A 21079-nucleotide genomic window follows, 5' to 3' on the forward strand; every position below is an offset into this window, starting at 1 on the left:
GTTCTCTTGTTTTAGGTATGTAGGTTAGGTAAATAGAGGCAGCAGTGTCCTGCCTGGATCATTGGCTTCTATCTTTCCCATGACCCGATACCCAATTGGCCAAAGTTTGTCAGCTCAGCAACAGCTTTTGCAACCGCAAAATTTATCCTCAGGATAAAACCCCAAATGAGTTCGGATCTAATCCACTGTATTATGGAGAAAAAAATTGATGTCTGAGAGAGGATCATTAGGTCCACAAGCAATGTCAGTGGGTAATAGATTAGTCCACGCAAATTATCTTTGTAAATAGGCAAAGCTTTTGGGAGATCTGAAAGAAAACTTTGCGGCTCATCAGAGAAAATTCCCTTCTAGTTTAAGTTTCTGTTTTGAAGTGTCATTGTAGATTTAGATCGCAATTCAGTCTGTATTCTGAAAGTCCATACGAAGCAAGCCTGCACATGGATGGAAGCAATGCAATCAGGTTTCATGGAGTCAGTCTAAAACCCAATATGACTGAAGCCTATTGAAAGTTGAAACAGAAAAAAACATGAATGTCGAGAGGACTCGTCTCTGAGGAACTTCTATGAGTTTTCAGGTATTCATTTCAAAACTTTAAAAACATTTGGCGATCAATCAGATAACTCCTAAGCAATAAAGTTTTATTAAAACCGGTAATTAAGAGGTAAAATGACCGTTAACCTAAAAAATTTATTAATTTTAAAATATCTATTAGTAACAACTAAAACTTAAACCTAATTTCCTTCATTTTCTCTTGTGTTTTAAAATGTAAATATTGTAATTTTAAAGTTAATTTAGTTAAAAAAAAGTTTTTTTTCTTCAAATTCCCATTATGAAATCCTTATGAAATCCTTAAAATATGATTTTCTTAAAACAAAACTAAAAGTAACTTACCTTTACTTCCTTTCAATATACTATTGAGATTATGATTATTGTTGCTGCTATTCCCACCTCCATTAACTGTTGTTGTTACTGGTGGTGGTGGTGCTTTCATGTTGCTATGATGATTGTTATTATTCGTTGATATTTGGCTATTTATAGATGAGGAGCCAGCCAAAGAAGCAACATCCTCACGGGAAGCAAGTAATTGTTGTTGTTGTTGTTGCTGTTGTTGCTGTGACTGATGCTTAAAAGCGGAAGCAGGAGCTATGCCTACAATACTACCACTACCGCCACTTAATATACAACCAGTTAAGGTTGTATCCGTTTTGTGGCCAATTATAGAATTACCTGGGACAGCAGAAACAGGCGGTGGCGTAGAATTCATTTTACTATTACTATTGCTGCTGCTGTTGGCATTTGTTGTTGTGCTACTGTTACTACTAGAATTACCGTTGTTGTAGTTTGTATTAAAATTATTATTGTTGTTGTTGTTGTTGTTGTTGCTGTTACCATTTGCATGGACAGCAACATTTTCTAAATTCGAATTTCCGTTAAATGTTGCTAAACCCGTTGTTGCGGCTGCTGATGCTGCTGTTACTGTGGATGTTGTAGTTGTTGCACTTGCTCCACCATTATTATTACTAGAATAAAGTAAAGAATTACCCACAGCTGGAGGTGGATGATAATAATTATATTTTTGTTGATGCTGCTGATGTTGTTGTTGTTGGTACTGTTGCTGCTGCTGTAAAAAGTCCTCTTGCTGTTGTTGCTGCTGCTGCTGTGCAGTAGCTAAACTAGAGGTGGTAGATGCCAAATTTGTTGTTGTAGTGACTGTAGAATAAATACAAGTTTCAGACATATTCGCATTTGTTATCGATGTTGCAGAGTTGGATGACGTTACTGATGTTACAGCAGCCGCATCTACACTATTGTTACTTAGAGTTGTCATAGTTGAAGAATTTCTTGCAGCTAATGACGGCATTTCTAAGCAGTAATTCTTCTAGTAGATGTCATTACTGTAACGTTGGCACAAAAAATTACACTCTTTTAGAAAACACAACTTCCGGATAATTGAGATTTTTCTTTGTTTTTCTTCCACTTCAACTAACGTAATGCAACACATTATTTCACATTCTTTTGAATTTTCTTAAAAAAAAAAAAACAACTTTCATTCACACAATTCTACGTAATTTAAATTCTATAGTCTCATTTAAAATTTATTTTTATTAATTATTTCTTTTCTATAAATTTTATTTTTGTTTTTGCAAAATTTATTGAAATAAACATTATTTTTTATGAATTTCAATTGTTGCATGAATGATTTGTTTATTTTAGTTATTTGCAAAAATATATTTTTAAAAAATATTTACTGTATATGTATGTATTTTTAAAATAAACATTGTATCACATTGATTTATTTATTAGATACTCGGTATCTAGTAGAATCTGTAAGAAAAGAAGAAAAAATATTTATTTTGTTAAATTTTATTCTCTTTAAGGTTTATTGTAGTAATTATAAAAATTTATAAATTTCTAAACTAATTGGGGTTTAGGTTAGGCTATAGAGGCAACCGTTTTACTTAAGTCCTTCTACCCACACCGGATCTCAAAACATATCTTGGCCCCATGATTCGTTTTCCAATTGGCCAAAGATTGCCAACTTATGAAAAGCTGTATCAACCCTAAGTTTTTTCCTCAAGGAAGAGGTTCTAAGTAGAGCAAAACTAACTACAGACTAGACTATTGACTAGTCTATAGTGTAATCTATAGACTAGACTATAGACTAGACTAGACTAGACTATAAACTAGACTATAGACTAGACTATAGACTAGACTAGACTAGACTATAGACTAGACTATAGACTAGACTATAGACTAGACTATAGACTAGACTATAGACTAGACTATAGACTAGACTATAGACTAGACTATAGACTAGACTATAGACTAGACTATAGACTAGACTATAGACTAGACTATAGACTAGACTATAGACTAGACTACTAGACTAGACTAGACTATAGACTAGACTATAGACTACATTATCTATTGACATTTGTTATCCTTTGGATTACAAATTGTGGCCATCCTATGCATCCTGAACTAACGGAAGTGAATCATTAAGTAAATGATTTATAGTCTAAATCCTGTGATTTGTTATTGGAGTCAAAGTGCTATTATTTTCATAAATACTTGTTAATTCCAAAAAATATAATTTACTACATAAATACTTACTCCCGCTTTTATAACAAACATGTGCTTTTTGGAGGAATATGTTGTTCTGTGATCATTGACCTGTTGTACATATTTTTGTGTTTATTTTATAGTATCAATGTGTTACTTAAAGTACTTAATGTGAGTATGAAATAGCTGGAAATGTGTAAAGACTTCTTTTCAGAACGCGTGCCACATGTGTTAGCACTTAAACACACATTTAAATTTAAAATAAAATAACAACAATGTCTTTTAATCATTTGTTTATAGTAGTTGTTGTCTTTATAATTATGTTAAACGTGTAGTGCTTAATGCAGAGCTAAAATTAAACGAAGTTCAACGGAACCTAAAGGATAATGCTAAGTAACTTAACTATAGTCTAGTCTATAGTCTAGTCTATAGTCTAGTCTATAGTCTAGTCTATAGTCTAGTCTATAGTCTAGTCTAGTCTATAGTCTAGTCTATAGTCTAGTCTATAGTCTAGTCTATAGTCTAGTCTATAGTCTAGTCTATAGTCTAGTCTATAGTCTAGTCTATAGTCTAGTCTATAGTCTAGTCTATAGTCTAGTCTATAGTCTAGTCTATAGTCTAGTCTATAGTCTAGTCTATAGTCAAGTCTATAGTCTAGTCTATAGTCTAGTCTATAGTCTAGTCTATAGTCTAGTCTATAGTCTAGTCTATAGTCTAGTCTATAGTCTAGTCTAGTCTAGTCTATAGTCTAGTCTATAGTCTAGTCTATAGTCTAGTCTATAGTCTAGTCTATAGTCTAGTCTATAGTCTAGTCTATAGTCTAGTCTATAGTCTAGTCTATAGTCTAGTCTATAGTCTAGTCTATAGTCTAGTCTATAGTCTAGTCTATAGTCTAGTCTATAGTCTAGTCTATAGTCTAGTCTATAGTCTAGTCTATAGTCTAGTCTATAGTCTAGTCTATAGTCTAGTCTATAGTCTAGTCTATAGTCTAGTCTATAGTCTAGTCTATAGTCTAGTCTATAGTCTAGTCTATAGTCTAGTCTATAGTCTAGTCTATAGTCTAGTCTATAGTCTAGTCTATAGTCTAGTCTATAGTCTAGTCTATAGTCTATAGTCTAGTCTATAGTCTAGTCTATAGTCTAGTCTATAGTCTAGTCTATAGTCTAGTCTATAGTCTAGTCTATAGTCTAGTCTATAGTCTAGTCTATAGTCTAGTCTATAGTCTAGTCTATAGTCTAGTCTATAGTCTAGTCTATAGTCTAGTCTATAGTCTAGTCTATAGTCTAGTCTATAGTCTAGTCTAGTCTATAGTCTAGTCTATAGTCTAGTCTATAGTCTAGTCTATAGTCTAGTCTATAGTCTAGTCTATAGTCTAGTCTATAGTCTAGTCTATAGTCTAGTCTATAGTCTAGTCTATAGTCTAGTCTATAGTCTAGTCTATAGTCTAGTCTATAGTCTAGTCTATAGTCTAGTCTATAGTCTAGTCTATAGTCTAGTCTATAGTCTAGTCTATAGGCTAGTCTATAGTCTAGTCTATAGTCTAGTCTATAGTCTAGTCTATAGTCTAGTCTATAGGCTAGTCTATAGTCTAGTCTATAGTCTAGTCTATAGTCTAGTCTATAGTCTAGTCTATAGTCTAGTCTATAGTCTAGTCTATAGTCTAGTCTATAGTCTAGTCTATAGTCTAGTCTATAGTCTAGTCTATAGTCTAGACTATAGTCTAGTCTATAGTCTAGTCTATAGTCTAGTCTATAGTCTAGTCGATAGTACAGTTTGTAGTCTACTCTAACAATAACAACTGAAATTTTTAAAATCAAAACACTAACTATTCCATCAATGTTAATCTAAAATAGAAAATTATTTTCACTTCTTCGAATTAAACAGAGAGAATGATGTTGACCAAATTGCAATTTCCCTTGCCAAAAAAAAAATTAACAAAAAAAAAAAAAACATGTTGTTCATCAACTTTTGGATACTTGTCTTATGAGTATTTGGTCATTATAATTATAGTGACTCATGTACACAAGCATTCATACATGGTCTACAAGAGTGCATTTGTGGTAACGTTGTGGCTACAAGTACATAAAGTACAACATAAATATTGTTGTCCCACAACCTGATGATCAGTTTTTTTTTATGTGGCGCGCAATAAAAATAAAGTCAAGCTTACAACTTGTTTTACTCTTGTTGCTGTTTTTTTTTTCTTATTTTCTCCTCACCAGCATCGACAGGTGTTTGTATATTATGGTTATGCCAGCAAGTGTCCACCATATACATACTATGACAAAATGTATAGGACAACACATCTTTAACAATATCAGTATAAGAAATTTGCAATACAAAAACAAGCGTTACCCCAGCAACAAAGTAGTCATTATGATTAAAAATCGCGAGTAAGTTTCCTCCTCCTCTTGACCGCGACAATAAAAATATAATAAATTTGTAATAAAAATTCAACACAAATATGTAAATACTTTCTCATGTAAAGTTCTTATAAACTTAGTGGAACTTGAAATAAGTGGGGTTATGTTGCAGTTACTGAGCAAAGATAGTTCCGAATGTGAAATCATCTCTAATGGTTGGTCTGACAAAGAAACCACAGAAACAGAACGTTTTGAATCATCCGAAACCACTGCCTAAGGGTCGTTCTCACGTTATTTGTTTCGGAGTCATACACGACCATAGATTGTTAACTCAGTGACAGTTGTATTAATCAAAAGTTTTTGAGTGTTACAACAACCACTGCCTAAAGGTCGACCAATAATGTATTAGGGAAAGTTAACAAAAACTATTTCTATATTCCACACCCAAGACCCAAGTGTCTCACTAATTTTAAGACGATGGCTTGCTTATTCCAACGTTAAGTCAAACTGATGTCTTATTTCAATGATGAAATCAGGCAATCGTTCAAATCAAGTATATATAGCAAGGCGTTTGGACCGACTTTACTGCCTAGAATACCTAAATCAACAGTTTGAATTCATCCAGATCGCTCAACTTCAGCAAATATTAAAATGATCAAAAGTTTCCCCCTTCCATGGAAATCATCTGAGTTCAGCAGAAACGGGGAGTTTATCTTCGTACTAATCTAACGGTGGTTGCTAAGTTAGATCACAGACAAAGTGATCCGGATCTAACACTAGGTCACTGTGTTTAATTATACCAATAAGAGCAATAAGAATAGATCAACAATTCAATTCAAACAGATCCCTCAAGATCCTTTAGAAATAGAAATGATAAGAAGTGAACCGCTTTCCAAAAAGTTGTGGGAAATCGTCTGAGTTCCGGTAGAAACAGGGAATGCTATATGAGTGCATTGAACTTATCTACGTACTGATCTAACGAATGGTTGATAAGGAGATCATAGACAAAGTGATCCCGACCCCGAGGTTCTTCTAAATCATCTGAGTTCTGGTAGAAACAGGGAATATTATACGAGTGGATTGAGTTTATATTCCTACTAATATAACGGGTGTTTGATAAGGAAGATCATAGACAAAGTAATCCCGATCTAACTCTAAGCACTTTAGAAAGCAGAACCAATAGTTTCAAGGTAAAATTGTGGATGTAATAAGAGGAGGAAATCTCTTCACCACAAGTGAAATATGGTAAGCTAGACCAATGAAGCTAACGAATCAACTATTCCTGAAGTAAAACGTTATTCTCGTTAATAAAAATCTGTGAAGATCTTGTATCCTAATAGTAATTCAGCGGTGGAATATTCGGATATGGCAGCTCAAAATTTTGAAAATACGTTCGTTTTCCAGGCAATTCAATCGACTTTCTTCGATCAGCATTACCAGGAATTCATTCGGGACGAATAACTCAATACATACAAGTTAGAGTCAAGTCCTTGTCGAACTGATGGGTAAATTCTATAAATCATTAAGTCCTAGTCCATATAAAAAAAGACATAGATCAAAATAGAATTTCACCGCGAGAACTCTGGCCAAAGTTTTCCAGTTTATTCTACCGTAAGAAGGCATTTACTTGCTTTAAAGGAAAGGGAGTTCCAGGTAGTTAGCTTGTCGAAAGCAAAGTCACGTTGAGTAGAACCACAAAGATCTTATGAAGTGACCCTAGCGAGAGTAGGACGATATACTCCTCAAAATAAGCCAACCTGAGGTTAGTACAGGTACAACTATACAAAATTAGACGCGCGGATTCAGAAGAATATAGAGCATATGGTGAGAACAGTAAAACTCCGGAACACTTTCTTTGTCATTGTCAGACTTTCATCGAAATTAGATCTGTCTTTCTGTCCTTGTAATTTAGAGAGGGGAGGGGGAAAACAAATGTTTCTTTTTTTACTCATCATTCGGTCAATTTAATTCATAATTTTATCGTTTATATATATTCACACAAAAAAAAAAAAAACATTTTGTTGTCCAGTCCAGTTTTCCACTTCTTTGTTTTTATTAAATATTTTCGCAATATTTAATGTTGGCAATATTTTATATATATTATTCGTCTTCTTCTTTTGTTGTCTTTTTTGAATATTTCTAAACCATAAATTCTCAAACCAAGCGTGGTAATAGTACTAGTAGTGAGAAGTGTGAGTGTGTCTTACATTTAGTTTCACGTTTTTGTCTGAGGTCTAAGTCTTTAAAGTAAAACCAAAGTATATATACATGCATGTTGCTAGTATGGTAGAGGGGATTCTTAAACTTTGGTGTTAAGAAGGCAAAACATTTCCAAATAGTAGGAAATTTTGAATTTGTCATTTGAGTCACTTGAGTTTTATTTAAATTTGTAAGGAACTTTTGTACATTTCTGTGATTACTTCCCGAAACTCTGATCAACTTTAAGAACCCCTGTTCAGTAGTAAAATATAAACATGTTTTGACCAATTCTGCTGGCCGGTTTGTTATTCTTTTTTGCCTCTGTTATTATTGTATTTCTTTGAATTCTTTTTGTGGTTTCTTTTTATTTTATTGTTAAACAAATACTTCTGTTACTTTGGAGATTTCCTTGTGACTCGTGCTCGTACTGGCTAGCTTATGACTCAACTCGTAACAAAGGTAACTTCGTACAGAAAGCCCAATAAAAGAAGAAACAAACAAAAAAAACTACAAATACAGCTCATTTCAGAAGAAAAACACAACTTCACAACTCCGTTGTAAATTGTTGGTTGATTTGGTCAATTGTGTCTAGCAAATTTTTTCATATTGTTTGACGTAGCGGAACAGGTGTTTATTGTCAATCGCAGTATAATACAAGATGGTATGATCAATATGTCCGTCCCACAATTCTTATTGCAAAATATTTCTGCTGCAAAATAGTTGTAACTCTTGTAAAGGTGAGTTTATTAACCTGTAAATTCATGAACATTTTATTGTGTTGCAATATTTTATTAAGAAATATTTCTGAAGGCTTTATATAACTTTTGCTGGAATGAATTAAGCGATTGATTTTGATCTATATTTGGCATATGTTTTAGAATAAGTTATTCTCAATTCCAGTTTAAATCTAAAAAATATTGAATCGTGTGGACAAAAATTATTATTTCCATGTGAAAAAGTCGTCGATTTTCTTATTTGGGACAACTACAAGAGTTACACTTACTAGTTCTTCAGAAGAACTAAATACTGCACCTAGTTCCTAACGAGGTTTACAGCATCTGAATGTTGGAGATCTAGAACATATAGACATTGTAGTATTCTAAATCATCTGCGCTCAGTCTTGAAATAACCTTCTATGTAACTATATTATCTAATACACGGACTTCGAATGTTCCTTCTAGGAGCGAATAGTGTAGGGGTAACATAGTGAACGTGTTAGTTATAAAACGAGCTTGGTATAAATATCTCCTATTCAGACACCTTCAAGGATACTATATGATCTCAACATTCATGGAAGTATCGGAAATATCGACGACTGCCGACCGGCGCTTCTGTCATTAGATTTCTATTCACTATTGATCAGACAATGTAAGAATGATCTGTCAAGAACTGATCCTCTACCTCACAGTAACTTAGCACATAGAAACTACCATGACCTTCAAAGATACTATATAACCTCAACATTCATGGAAGTAACGGAAATTTCGGCGAAAGCCGGCCGGCGCTTCTTTCATTAGATTTCTATATAAACACTTCACTATTGGTCAGACAATGTAAGAATGATCTGTCGAGAACTGATCGTCTACCTTAGGTCAAAAATAGATGGAATAACCTTGATACATGCCAAGTGACCAAGCAAATGGAGATTTCTTTTAATGAAAAACGGCATTATAAACAGAACATGCAGTCGACTTGGCACCTACACTGTATCTAACCTTGTTGAGTTATCTGGCTTTGGACTTAATGACCTACTGAGATATCTCATGGCTACAGGTTGGATTTGCTATATACACTATACATCTGACGGGTAATGTGGTCCTGTCAATACGATGCCCCTCTTCGACTTTACTTGACTATTTTGCGTGTGGTAATCTACCTCGATAACCAACTAACTCGTCACCACCAGTACTTTTTCCCTTGTGATCAGGAAAGTGCACTGCTTAAGGGTCTAAAATCTTCGAAAACCCTAATCATAGCTGATGATGTAGTAAAGTCAGAGGACAAAGAAATGACAAACTAGACAAGAAACTCTTACTCTTTGAGAACAAGAGACATTAGGAGAATTGGCCAAATTTCCTAAGGAGAGAACTAATCAACCTATCGACAACTTATGAGCTAATTCCAAATTGAGTCAAATTTTCGGTTTTTATTAGCAACTAACAATGGTAAGTTGTTATCAGCTACTGGCTTAAACCTGAAATCCTGGAATGATGGTTAGGTAAAGCATAGAAACCGTCTATAACACTCTCTAAAGAATTAAAGGAAAACCCTATTGTGGTAAAAGGAGAAACTGGTCGCTCTGATTTAGTAACCCCTTAACATCAACTGACATCGATAAAAGGGCTACAGTTGGAGAAATAGACATATCTTCAGACTTAGCAGAACATCATGCATACAAAACCAATGCATAAAAGTTAAGCAATGAGACATTAAGAGATGTAATCAATCCATTTACCAAATGGATCCTATTGGGGGCAAAACTAATATGAAGTTCTTGCCCAAAATCCCAATCAACTTCATAATATAAAGATCGATCTGCTATGTTAAAAAAGCTAGCAGATCTGGAATCAAGAATTTGAGGATGTCTCTAGGTTATTAAGATCCCTATACATGAGATATCATGAAGATCTTGATCAACATCTATAATTCTCGCAAATTTATCAGAGCTACTATAGTTTCATCTACCAAATGGATGATAGTTGTTATCCAGAATCCCAGTCTACTTCAACGATCTGCTTTGTTAAAAAAAGATAAACGTTCTGATCAAGAATTTGATCATATATCTAGGTTATTGGAACCACTATATATGAGATATCATAAATTCCTTGAACAACATCTATAATTCCTGTAAATTCATCAGAGGTACTACAGTTTTTTTTTTGCTTCATATATTTAGACCTTCCTAATCATGACTAGAATTTGACCTCATTCTGGCCTCCAAACCGTCCGAAGCCACTGCCAGTACATCAACTTATGATACATTAAGGGAAGTAGGCAAATATTCTACAAATTAGAACAACACCATCTCTTCAATCTAAAAACGCGATAGATTTGTCTTTCAATTACAATGAAGGCCTAGATCGACAGCTATAATTCCAGCAGATATGCACTATTCAATAGTTTAGAAATCTAGAAATTTTAATTATGAAAAGCTAAACGCTTTCTAGTCTCTAAAACCTCCGAAACAACTGTAGAAGGTTATCGTAAATGAGGGAAATGGTGATAGTTTATAGAGAATAAAGTAGTAGACGTTGAGACAGTTCCAAACAAAATGAAAGCTATCCTGACCCCACTATAGCGAATATGACATGCAAGGTAGCTGCTGGTTCAAAACAAGACTCAATCCAAAACTAGACAAGATAGTTGTCGAGGATGACCTCATTTAAGAAACTTTCATAATCAAAATGGGACATTCAGAATGAAAATTAGTTAAAAACGACCTAATATTGTTTAATCCTTTCGGATTAATTTTCGTCTAAATAACGTTTTTAAACTAACCTACTTTTTCTTCAAAAGCTGAAACTTCACTTTGCTATTTGCTAAGTAGGTTTATAAGTTTTTATCCAATTTTTTTTTTTTAATTTAAAGATTAAAATAAAAAAAAATAATTACAATCTGGATTAAATATTGCAATTTCCTGTGTTGTATAAAGTTTTTTTTTTAATAACACTATGACAGCCAATAAATTATGCCAAATTTCAAAATTCTTGTTAAAATTATATTTGAAATTAAAAAAAAAGCCAGTTTGGTTTTTATTAATATTTAATTTTTTTTATTCATTTGCTCTTGGTTTTGTGCAGACCTCATTTGGGTTTTTATTTTTGTATAATACAAATTTAAATTTCGTATGCATGTTTTTCACATAATTTTAATTTTTACTATAGACTTTATTTTCTCACTAATATGAAAATGGAAAACATGTTTTTAATGCCCGGTTTAATGTACATACATACATATGTATGTATGTATGTATAACAAACATACTTATGAGTGTGGATATTTTTACTTTTATTATTTTAGCTGTTAGCAAAATTTCTATTTATTTTCACTTAAAATATGTTTTTGTTTTGTGGTTGTTGTTTTTAATATTCGCCCGAGTACAATTAGGATATTGTTAAAAACAAAATGCTTTTAATAACCATTTTTGTATTGTTATTTCAACAAAGTTTATGTTTCGAGCTTAGGTTTGCATTTTTCTTGGTAATTATGAGAAAGTATTTTATCATACATACGTACCAATATTTTAAGATTATACACAAATATTTGGAAAATCTGTTGTTTTGATTTCGGGGAAATTATTTACAAGTTAGTAAGTTATTATTTAAAATTATATTGATACCTTATAAAGGTATTAATATGAGCAAGTAAGAAAGTCGAAACCCATGAAAGAAACATATGTCCAATTATGGGTCGATTGTAGCAAATTTAGATTTCATTAATTTCTTTAACTTTTCTCCGATCAACCAACCGAAACATTGACTATAATCTATAGTCTATAGTCTAGTCTATAGTCTAGTCTATAGTCTAGTCTATAGTCTAGTCTATAGTCTAGTCTATAGTCTAGTCTATAGTCTAGTCTATAGTCTAGTCTATAGTCTAGTCTATAGTCTAGTCTATAGTCTAGTCTATAGTCTAGTCTATAGTCTAGTCTATAGTCTAGTCTATAGTCTAGTCTATAGTCTAGTCTAGTCTAGTCTATAGTCTAGTCTATAGTCTAGTCTATAGTCTAGTCTATAGTCTAGTCTATAGTCTAGTCTATAGTCTAGTCTATAGTCTAGTCTATAGTCTAGTCTATAGTCTAGTCTATAGTCTAGTCTATAGTCTAGTCTATAGTCTAGTCTAGTCTATAGTCTAGTCTATAGTCTAGTCTATAGTCTAGTCTATAGTCTAGTCTATAGTCTAGTCTATAGTCTAGTCTATAGTCTAGTCTATAGTCTAGTCTATAGTCTAGTCTATAGTCTAGTCTATAGTCTAGTCTATAGTCTAGTCTATAGTCCTAGTCTATAGTCTAGTCTATAGTCTAGTCTATAGTCTAGTCTATAGTCTAGTCTATAGTCTAGTCTATAGTCTAGTCTATAGTCTAGTCTATAGTCTAGTCTATAGTCTAGTCTATAGTCTAGTCTATAGTCTAGTCTATAGTCTAGTCTATAGTCTAGTCTATAGTCTAGTCCTATAGTCTAGTCTATAGTCTAGTCTATAGTCTAGTCTATAGTCTAGTCTATAGTCTAGTCTATAGTCTAGTCTATAGTCTAGTCTATAGTCTAGTCTATAGTCTAGTCTATAGTCTAGTCTATAGTCTAGTCTATAGTCTAGTCTATAGTCTAGTCTATAGTCCTAGTCTATAGTCTAGTCTATAGTCTAGTCTATAGTCTAGTCTATAGTCTAGTCTATAGTCTAGTCTATAGTCTAGTCTATAGTCTAGTCTATAGTCTAGTCTATAGTCTAGTCTATAGTCTAGTCTATAGTCTAGTCTATAGTCTAGTCTATAGTCTAGTCTATAGTCTAGTCTATAGTCTAGTCTATAGTCTAGTCTATAGTCTAGTCTATAGTCTAGTCTATAGTCTAGTCTATAGTCTAGTCTATAGTCTAGTCTATAGTCTAGTCTATAGTCTAGTCTATAGTCTAGTCTATAGTCTAGTCTATAGTCTAGTCTATAGTCTAGTCTATAGTCTAGTCTATAGTCTAGTCTATAGTCTAGTCTATAGTCTAGTCTATAGTCTAGTCTATAGTCTAGTCTATAGTCTAGTCTATAGTCTAGTCTAGTCTATAGTATAGTCTAGTCTAGTCTATAGTCTAGTCTATAGTCTAGTCTATAGTCTAGTCTATAGTCTAGTCTATAGTCTAGTCTATAGTCTAGTCTATAGTCTAGTCTATAGTCTAGTCTATAGTCTAGTCTATAGTCTAGTCTATAGTCTAGTCTATAGTCTAGTCTATAGTCTAGTCTATAGTCTAGTCTATAGTCTAGTCTATAGTCTAGTCTATAGTCTAGTCTATAGTCTAGTCTATAGTCTAGTCTATATCAGTCTATAGTCTAGTCTATAGTCTAGTCTATGTCAGTCTATAGTCTAGTCTTAGTCTAGTCCTATAGTCTAGTCTATAGTCTAGTCTATAGTCTTCTATAGTCTATTCTTAGTCTAGTCTATAGTATAGTCTATAGTCTAGTCTATAGTCTAGTCTATAGTCTAGTCTATATTGTTCTAGTCTATAGTCTAGTCTATAGTCTAGTCTATAGTCTAGTCTATATCTAGTCTAGTCTAGTCATCTAGTCTATAGTCTATAGTCTAGTCTATAGTCTAGTCTATGTCTAGTCTCAGTCTAGTCTATAGTCTAGTCTAGTCTAGTCTATAGTCATAGTCATAGTCTAGTCTATAGTCTAGTCTATAGTCTAGTCTATAGTCTAGTCTATAGTCTAGTCTATAGTCTAGTCTATAGTCTAGTCTATAGTCTAGTCTATAGTCTAGTCTAGTCTAGTCTATAGTCTAGTCTATAGTCTAGTCTATAGTCTAGTCTATAGTCTAGTCTATAGTCTAGTCTATAGTCTAGTCTATAGTCTAGTCTATAGTCTAGTCTATAGTCTAGTCTATAGTCTAGTCTATAGTCTAGTCTATAGTCTAGTCTATAGTCTAGTCTATAGTCTAGTCTATAGTCTAGTCTATAGTCTAGTCTATAGTCTAGTCTATAGTCTAGTCTATAGTCTAGTCTATAGTCTAGTCTATAGTAAGTCTATAGTCTAGTCTATAGTCTAGTCTATAGTCTAGTCTATAGTCTAGTCTATAGTCTAGTCTATAGTCTAGTCTATAGTCTAGTCTATAGTCTAGTCTATAATCTAGTCTAATCTAGTCTATAGTCTAGTCTATAGTGAATGTTACCCTTAAGAGAAAGTGAATGTTACAATTATGATTTTTGTGTGGAGGACGGTCGGAATTTGTCTACCACGCCACCTAGAGTAAGATTTACTTTCTTAGTACAGGTGATTAAGAGTGTTTCAGGCAACTTCACTGGTGATGATTGCAGGTTACGCGTAGTGAAATACTGAGACTCTGTATTCTAGAACAATGATGAATAATGATTGTTGTTTCTACTTAAACCGACATCCTCGATTAAACTGGGAAATCTTTCCTATTTTTGCCCCTTTGGCTAATAAAAGCCCTAATTGAATAATGTCAATTTAAAATCACTGTTAGAGTCTTAAAACTCCATCTATCCAGTATATTGCTAGGGAATTTTTATACCTAGGACACTACAGTGGGGAGGGTATATTGGATTTGTGCTGATGTCCACAATTAAACACTTTTCCACTTTTTCGACATTTGGTACTTTTATTTAATAAGTTGACTTTTTTATATTAATCGATTTATCGACTTTCAATTGTTAGAAATTGATTTATAGAACCCTACGCCAGACACAGATAGTTTCAGACATGTCCGATATGTGATAAATACTAAATATTTGAAGTGTTCCACAGAATACAAAACACACTTCTAAAAAAACACCCGTTTAAAACAAACACAACTTCAGTACAAAAACAACATACACAGATACTAAAAAAACAAATTTTTAGAGGTAAATACTTTCATTTCGCACCTTTTTGCACTGACAATTAACAGCTTTTATTTTTTATTCAAAATACAAACACACAGACACCAAAACTCGAAAAATAAATAAAACAGTCCCCATCGCCGCCCGACAGACAGTCTTTTTTTTAATGCCATTCAAATACCATTAAAAGAGACAAGCAGACAGACAGATAGACTAACTGACAGACACAGTGGCAGTGACAGTAATCGTATGTTATGTTGTTGTTGTTTTTTTAAATAAAGTAAGATTGAATCAACTGAAGTAAACCATCATTATTAAACTTGAACACTTTCCATTTTCTCTCTTGGCACAAAGTTTTTAATTTAACCAAAGCCACAACAAATACACAAATATTTTACTACGAAAAAAAAAAGTTAACTTTAAAAATTTGCAAACAATTTTTTTTGAAATACCCGATTACATTCATACCGACATATTTGTCTACTTTACTACTATGTATAGTGTACCTACTAGGGATGCCAAACGGGAATTCCCGATTCCCGAAAATCCCGGGATTTTCGGGATTTGAAAGTACCGAAAACCGGGATTTTAAAAAATGTAATCCCGGGAAATTTCGGGATTTTAAAATCCCGAATTTTTAAGTATTTTTCCGCTATTTTATACATTATAAAGTACTAAATAAGAGAATTTAAAAAGTTTTTGGACTTAAGATGACTCTACTAACTTACAAGCTGAAATATCAAAAAAAAAAAAGTAAGAGTGCTATATTCGGCTATGCCGAATATGCTTTTCTATAAACATCAGGGTGATATTACTCATCAAATTTACTGATAGGACCTTATATGAGAGGTAGGGTGAATCATTGACCGTTTTTATAAAATTTTTCATAATTTTTTTAGACCAATTTTGGTTCATACACTTTCCGGTAGGAAGATTTACGTTCCTATAAAAGTTTCTTAGCTTTTGGCGAGTAAGAAACTTACTTATCTCAAATTTCATCTCTACACTCGTACTTGTAAGCCAGTAATGAGCGTTAAAGTATTTATCTGGATGGGACCTTATGTAGGGGTAGGGTCAATTATGGACCGAAACACATAAAACTTGGTAGAGAGATTTTGACTCGCATGAAACATATGTGTATCGAATTTCATCGCTATACTCGTATTTTTAAGCCAGTAATGAGCGTTAAAGTCATTTTTTTAACGGGACCTTATATGGGGGTAGGGTCAATTATGAACCGACCCACATAAAATTTGGTAGAGAGGTTTTGGCTCGTCAGGGATTTACGAATATCAAATTTCATTGCTATACTAAATAGGCATAGATACTATCGGATATATAAAAATAACAAGTACGAAATTATAGGCGGGCGAGGCCGACCATATAACCCCATACACCAGTTATGAGAGTAAAATGTAATTTAGTTTTCATAATAAAAGTATACCTCGCCTCCGATATATCCTAGCACTTTATTGTTAAAAAACTATTTTTCTGAAATATGCTTGGGGGAAGGACGCCATCATATGAGTCGATCCTCATAAAATTTGGAGGACGAATTTACGGTTACATAAAATGTTTTATGCTGAATTTCATTGCGACAGTTCTCTTTTTAAGCGAATTGTGGACACTAATTATTTTTTATAGCTGTGTTTTGTATGAGGGCTCGGATCAAAAGCCCGATCATTTCAAATTTCATCAGCGTATTTTAGGACAGTATAAAACAAAAGCACTACTCCGGAGAAACCCAATATACCATCCCTACTAAGGGTATAAAAAGGGCAATAAATAGGCATTGATACTATCGGATGTCTATAATGGAAGTCAACCTGTCAATAAGATGGCGAGAAGATAATTCCCTTGGTTAGTGAACACGGGATATAAGGTGGAGGAGATATAGGTGCAGTACAGGTGCTCTATGTAGCCTCGTATGGATCCCCATTACACATACTATTTAAATATTATTTGGAAACCATGTAAATTTGGATATCATGGGTATTATTTCAGGTTTTTATTCTACTATTCAGTGCCTGGGATGGAAAGATTTTTATTCTAAGTATGTACTTTGAATTAATTTGTTTTTCTTTTCACAAAATGCTTATTGGAAAGTAAACACCTACTAAGAGTATTCATATTGCAATATGAAATAAAACATTTTATTTTTGTCGGTAAATTATTAAGATTTTTTGAATTTTTTTTTATATTTTTCGGGATTTAGAAATCCCGAAAATCCCGGGATCCCGATATCGGGATTCCGGGATTTATTTAAAAATCCCGAATCCCGGGATTTCTAAAAACCAGTCCCGATTGGCATCCCTAGTACCTACCTATCTATAGGAAAAACAAGTTAAAAGTTAAAGAAAATATTTAAGCAGACACTTGCCAAAACGATACGGCACGGCACAATAAGATCAAGTGGTTGTCGGTTAGGTTCGGTGTTTTACTTGGTGTTGTTGATGGTTGGTTGTTTGATAGTGACGGTGTTGGTGGTGGTGGAGGTGGAGGTGCTGGTGCTGATGCTGTTACCGCGTTTTGATTGTAATAATGATTATTATGACGAATGTGTATATAACTATAGATGTTAGTAAATATTTGTTGCTGACTTGCTTCTCTGACTCCCTGACTGACTGACTAATAGACGGCAGCAGGTATTATTATTAATATAAGTTAAGCAAAAATATTTATAAAGGCCAAAAACCGCAGTTTCAAAGAAACGAGTATCTCAAATAACAACAAAACCAAAAAAAACAGCACACTCACTCACTTCATTTTTGGTGAAATAGCACACAAGACAAGAAATGAAAACACGTTAGACAAGATCGCAAAAAAGTCAAATATTTCAATTATTTACGTATTTTTTCAATATTATTTTTAAGTTATTAACAATTTTCTTTTGATTAAAATTTTATTTAACTATTTTTTTTATTAAAATTATGTTTAAGTTTAAATTACTATTTTTTTTTTTGTAATTCAAGAACTTTTTTGCTTTAATATTTTAATAATTTGTTTCTCTATTTACGTAGCAGTATTTAATATCGTCCACTGTGTTTAAAGGTCCGCACTCAACTGATGTATTGGTTGCAAATGTTTTTAGTTTGTTGCAGCTGGTTGGTTTATATTGTTTTCAAACATGTTGTTCACACATGAAAACATAAAAGTACTGTATTATCTTGCTTAAACTGTTCTACCATGTTTTTTAATAAAGTGACCAGCTTTGATGCAATTATAATATATAATTATTATATTATAATTATATAAAATAGACTAGACTATAGACTAGACTAGACTATAGACTAGACTATAGACTAGACTATTGGCTAGACTATAGACTAGACTATAGTCTAGTCTATTTTATAGACTAGACTATAGACTAGACTATAGACTAGACTATAGACTAGACTATAGGCTAGACTATAGACTAGACTATAGACTAGACTATAGACTAGACTATAGACTAGACTGTAGACTAGACTATAAACTAGACAAGACTATAGACTAGACTATAGACTAGACTATAGACTAGACTAGACTATAGACTAGACTATAGACTAGACTATTGACTAGACTATAGACTAGACTATAGTCTAGTCTATTTTATAGACTAGACTATAGACTAGACTATAGACTAGACTATAGACTAGACTATAGACTAGACTATAGACTAGACTATAGACTAGACTATAGGCTAGACTATAGACTAGACTATAGACTAGACTATCGACTAGACTATAGACTAGACTATAGACTAGACTATAGACAAGACTATAGACTAGACTATAGACTAGACTATAGACTAGACTAGACTATAGAATAGACTCGACTAGACTAGACTATAGACTAGACTATAGACTAGACTATAGACTAGACTATAGACTAGACTATAGACTAGACTATAGACTAGACTATAGACTAGACTATAGACTAGACTATAGACTAGACTATAGACTAGACTATAGACTAGACTATAGACTAGACTATAGACTAGACTATAGACTAGACTATAGACTAGACTAGACTATAGACTAGACTATAGACTAGACTATAGACTAGACTATAGACTAGACTATAGACTAGACTATAGACTAGACTATAGACTAGACTATAGACTAGACTATAGACTAGACTATAGACTAGACTATAGACTAGACTATAGACTAGACTATAGACTAGACTATAGACTAGACTATAGACTAGACTATAGACAAGACTATAGACTAGACTATAGACTAGACTATAGACTAGACTATAGACAAGACTATAGACTAGACTATAGACTAGACTATAGACTAGACTATAGACTAGACTTTAGACTAGACTATAGACTAGACTATAGACTAGACTATAGACTAGACTATAGACTAGACTATAGACTAGACTATAGACTAGACTATAGACTAGACTATAGACTAGACTATAGACTAGACTATAGACTAGACTATAGACTAGACTATAGACTAGACTAGACTATAGACTAGACTAGACTATAGACTAGACTATAGACTAGACTATAGACTAGACTATAGACTAGACTATAGACTAGACTATAGACTAGACTATAGACTAGACTATAGACTAGACTATAGACTAGACTATAGACTAGACTATAGACTAGACTATAGACTAGACTATAGACTAGACTATAGACTAGACTATAGACTAGACTATAGACTAGACTATAGACTAGACTATAGACTAGACTATAGACTAGACTATAGACTAGACTATAGACTAGACTATAGACTAGACTATAGACTAGACTATAGACTAGACTATAGACTAGACTATAGACTAGACTACAGACTAGACTATAGACTAGACTATAGACTAGACTGTAGACTAGACTATACTACTGAATATACACTATACTATAAACTAGACTATAGACTAAACTATAGACTAGACTATAGACTAGACTATATACTAGACTATAGACCAGACTATAGATTAGACTATAGACTAGTCCATAGACTAAACTATGTATAGGCTAGACTAGACTATAGACCAGACTATAGACTGCACTATAGACTAGACTATAGGCAAAACTATAGACTACATTTTAGACTACACTACAAACTAGACTAGAATATAGACTAGAAATATTTTCATCTACTATGTTAATCCATGGACGAAAGAAAATTATATTTTGATATTTACTAGAATTGTTCGTGGCACTGTTATTAATGACTTGCCAAATTTTAGATTTAAAATCAAAAATAAAACGGATTTACAAATTAAAGCATAATTTTTCCCACTGTCCACTCTACATTAGAACAAGGAACCATAATAACACGCAAAACCAAACTTAAATAAAATGTACATACTCCTTAAAATAATTCTATAGTAGATGAATTTCATTGTCATACAACAAACAAAATACAAAAAAACAATAAAAAAACTGACATACCTATAAAAATTTGTGTAAATTAATTTACAAAAATAAAAACACACTTACAATTAAACTTAGTTCGTTGTTTTCTAATTGTTAAAGTAAGAAAATGCAATGTTTTATTTGTTGTGTATATTTTTGTTTTTTATTCTTATTATTCTGTCAAACACGTTTCATTTTATGTTGTTTATTTTCTACACCTTTTTTTGCATTCCGTATGTCTTTCTACCTGTTTGCATTTTGTTTTCTACATATTATTGTATGTGTGTTGGTATGTATGTTTGTTTAACTTGTTTGCATTCACTTTACCAACAATGTTAGGGAAAAAATTCACTTTAGATTTTCAATTTATTGGCTTTTTTACGCTTTTATTTCTTTAAATTTCATTTCACTGTTATAAGGCACTCATTTATTAAACTATTTAAAGTATTTTTATTATTAATTTAAGCGGTTTAATTGTGTTTAAAATAAAAACAAAACTTGTTTAACGAAAAATCTACTAGCGTTTAGAAACCTGCGCCGACTAATATTA

General features: G+C 32.7%; 1 protein-coding gene across 1 annotated transcript; it reads right to left on the reverse strand.

Moving 5' to 3' along the window:
- Positions 1 to 891: 891 nt before the first annotated feature.
- LOC119610661 (myb-like protein AA) lies at positions 892 to 21079 on the reverse strand (the record flags this gene model as incomplete). The annotated part of the gene is made up of 2 exons (XM_037965976.1): positions 20614 to 21079; positions 892 to 2325 (listed from the first exon to the last, which is right to left on the reverse strand). A coding segment is annotated over exon 2 (970 nt), but the record flags the coding sequence as incomplete, so codon positions are not given.

This window comes from Lucilia sericata, unplaced genomic scaffold (genome assembly GCF_015586225.1).
Source record: "Lucilia sericata isolate MDLA Ls3-8-SP2 unplaced genomic scaffold, ASM1558622v1 Contig001260F_arrow, whole genome shotgun sequence".
NCBI classification, from domain to species: Eukaryota; Metazoa; Arthropoda; class Insecta; order Diptera; family Calliphoridae; genus Lucilia; species Lucilia sericata.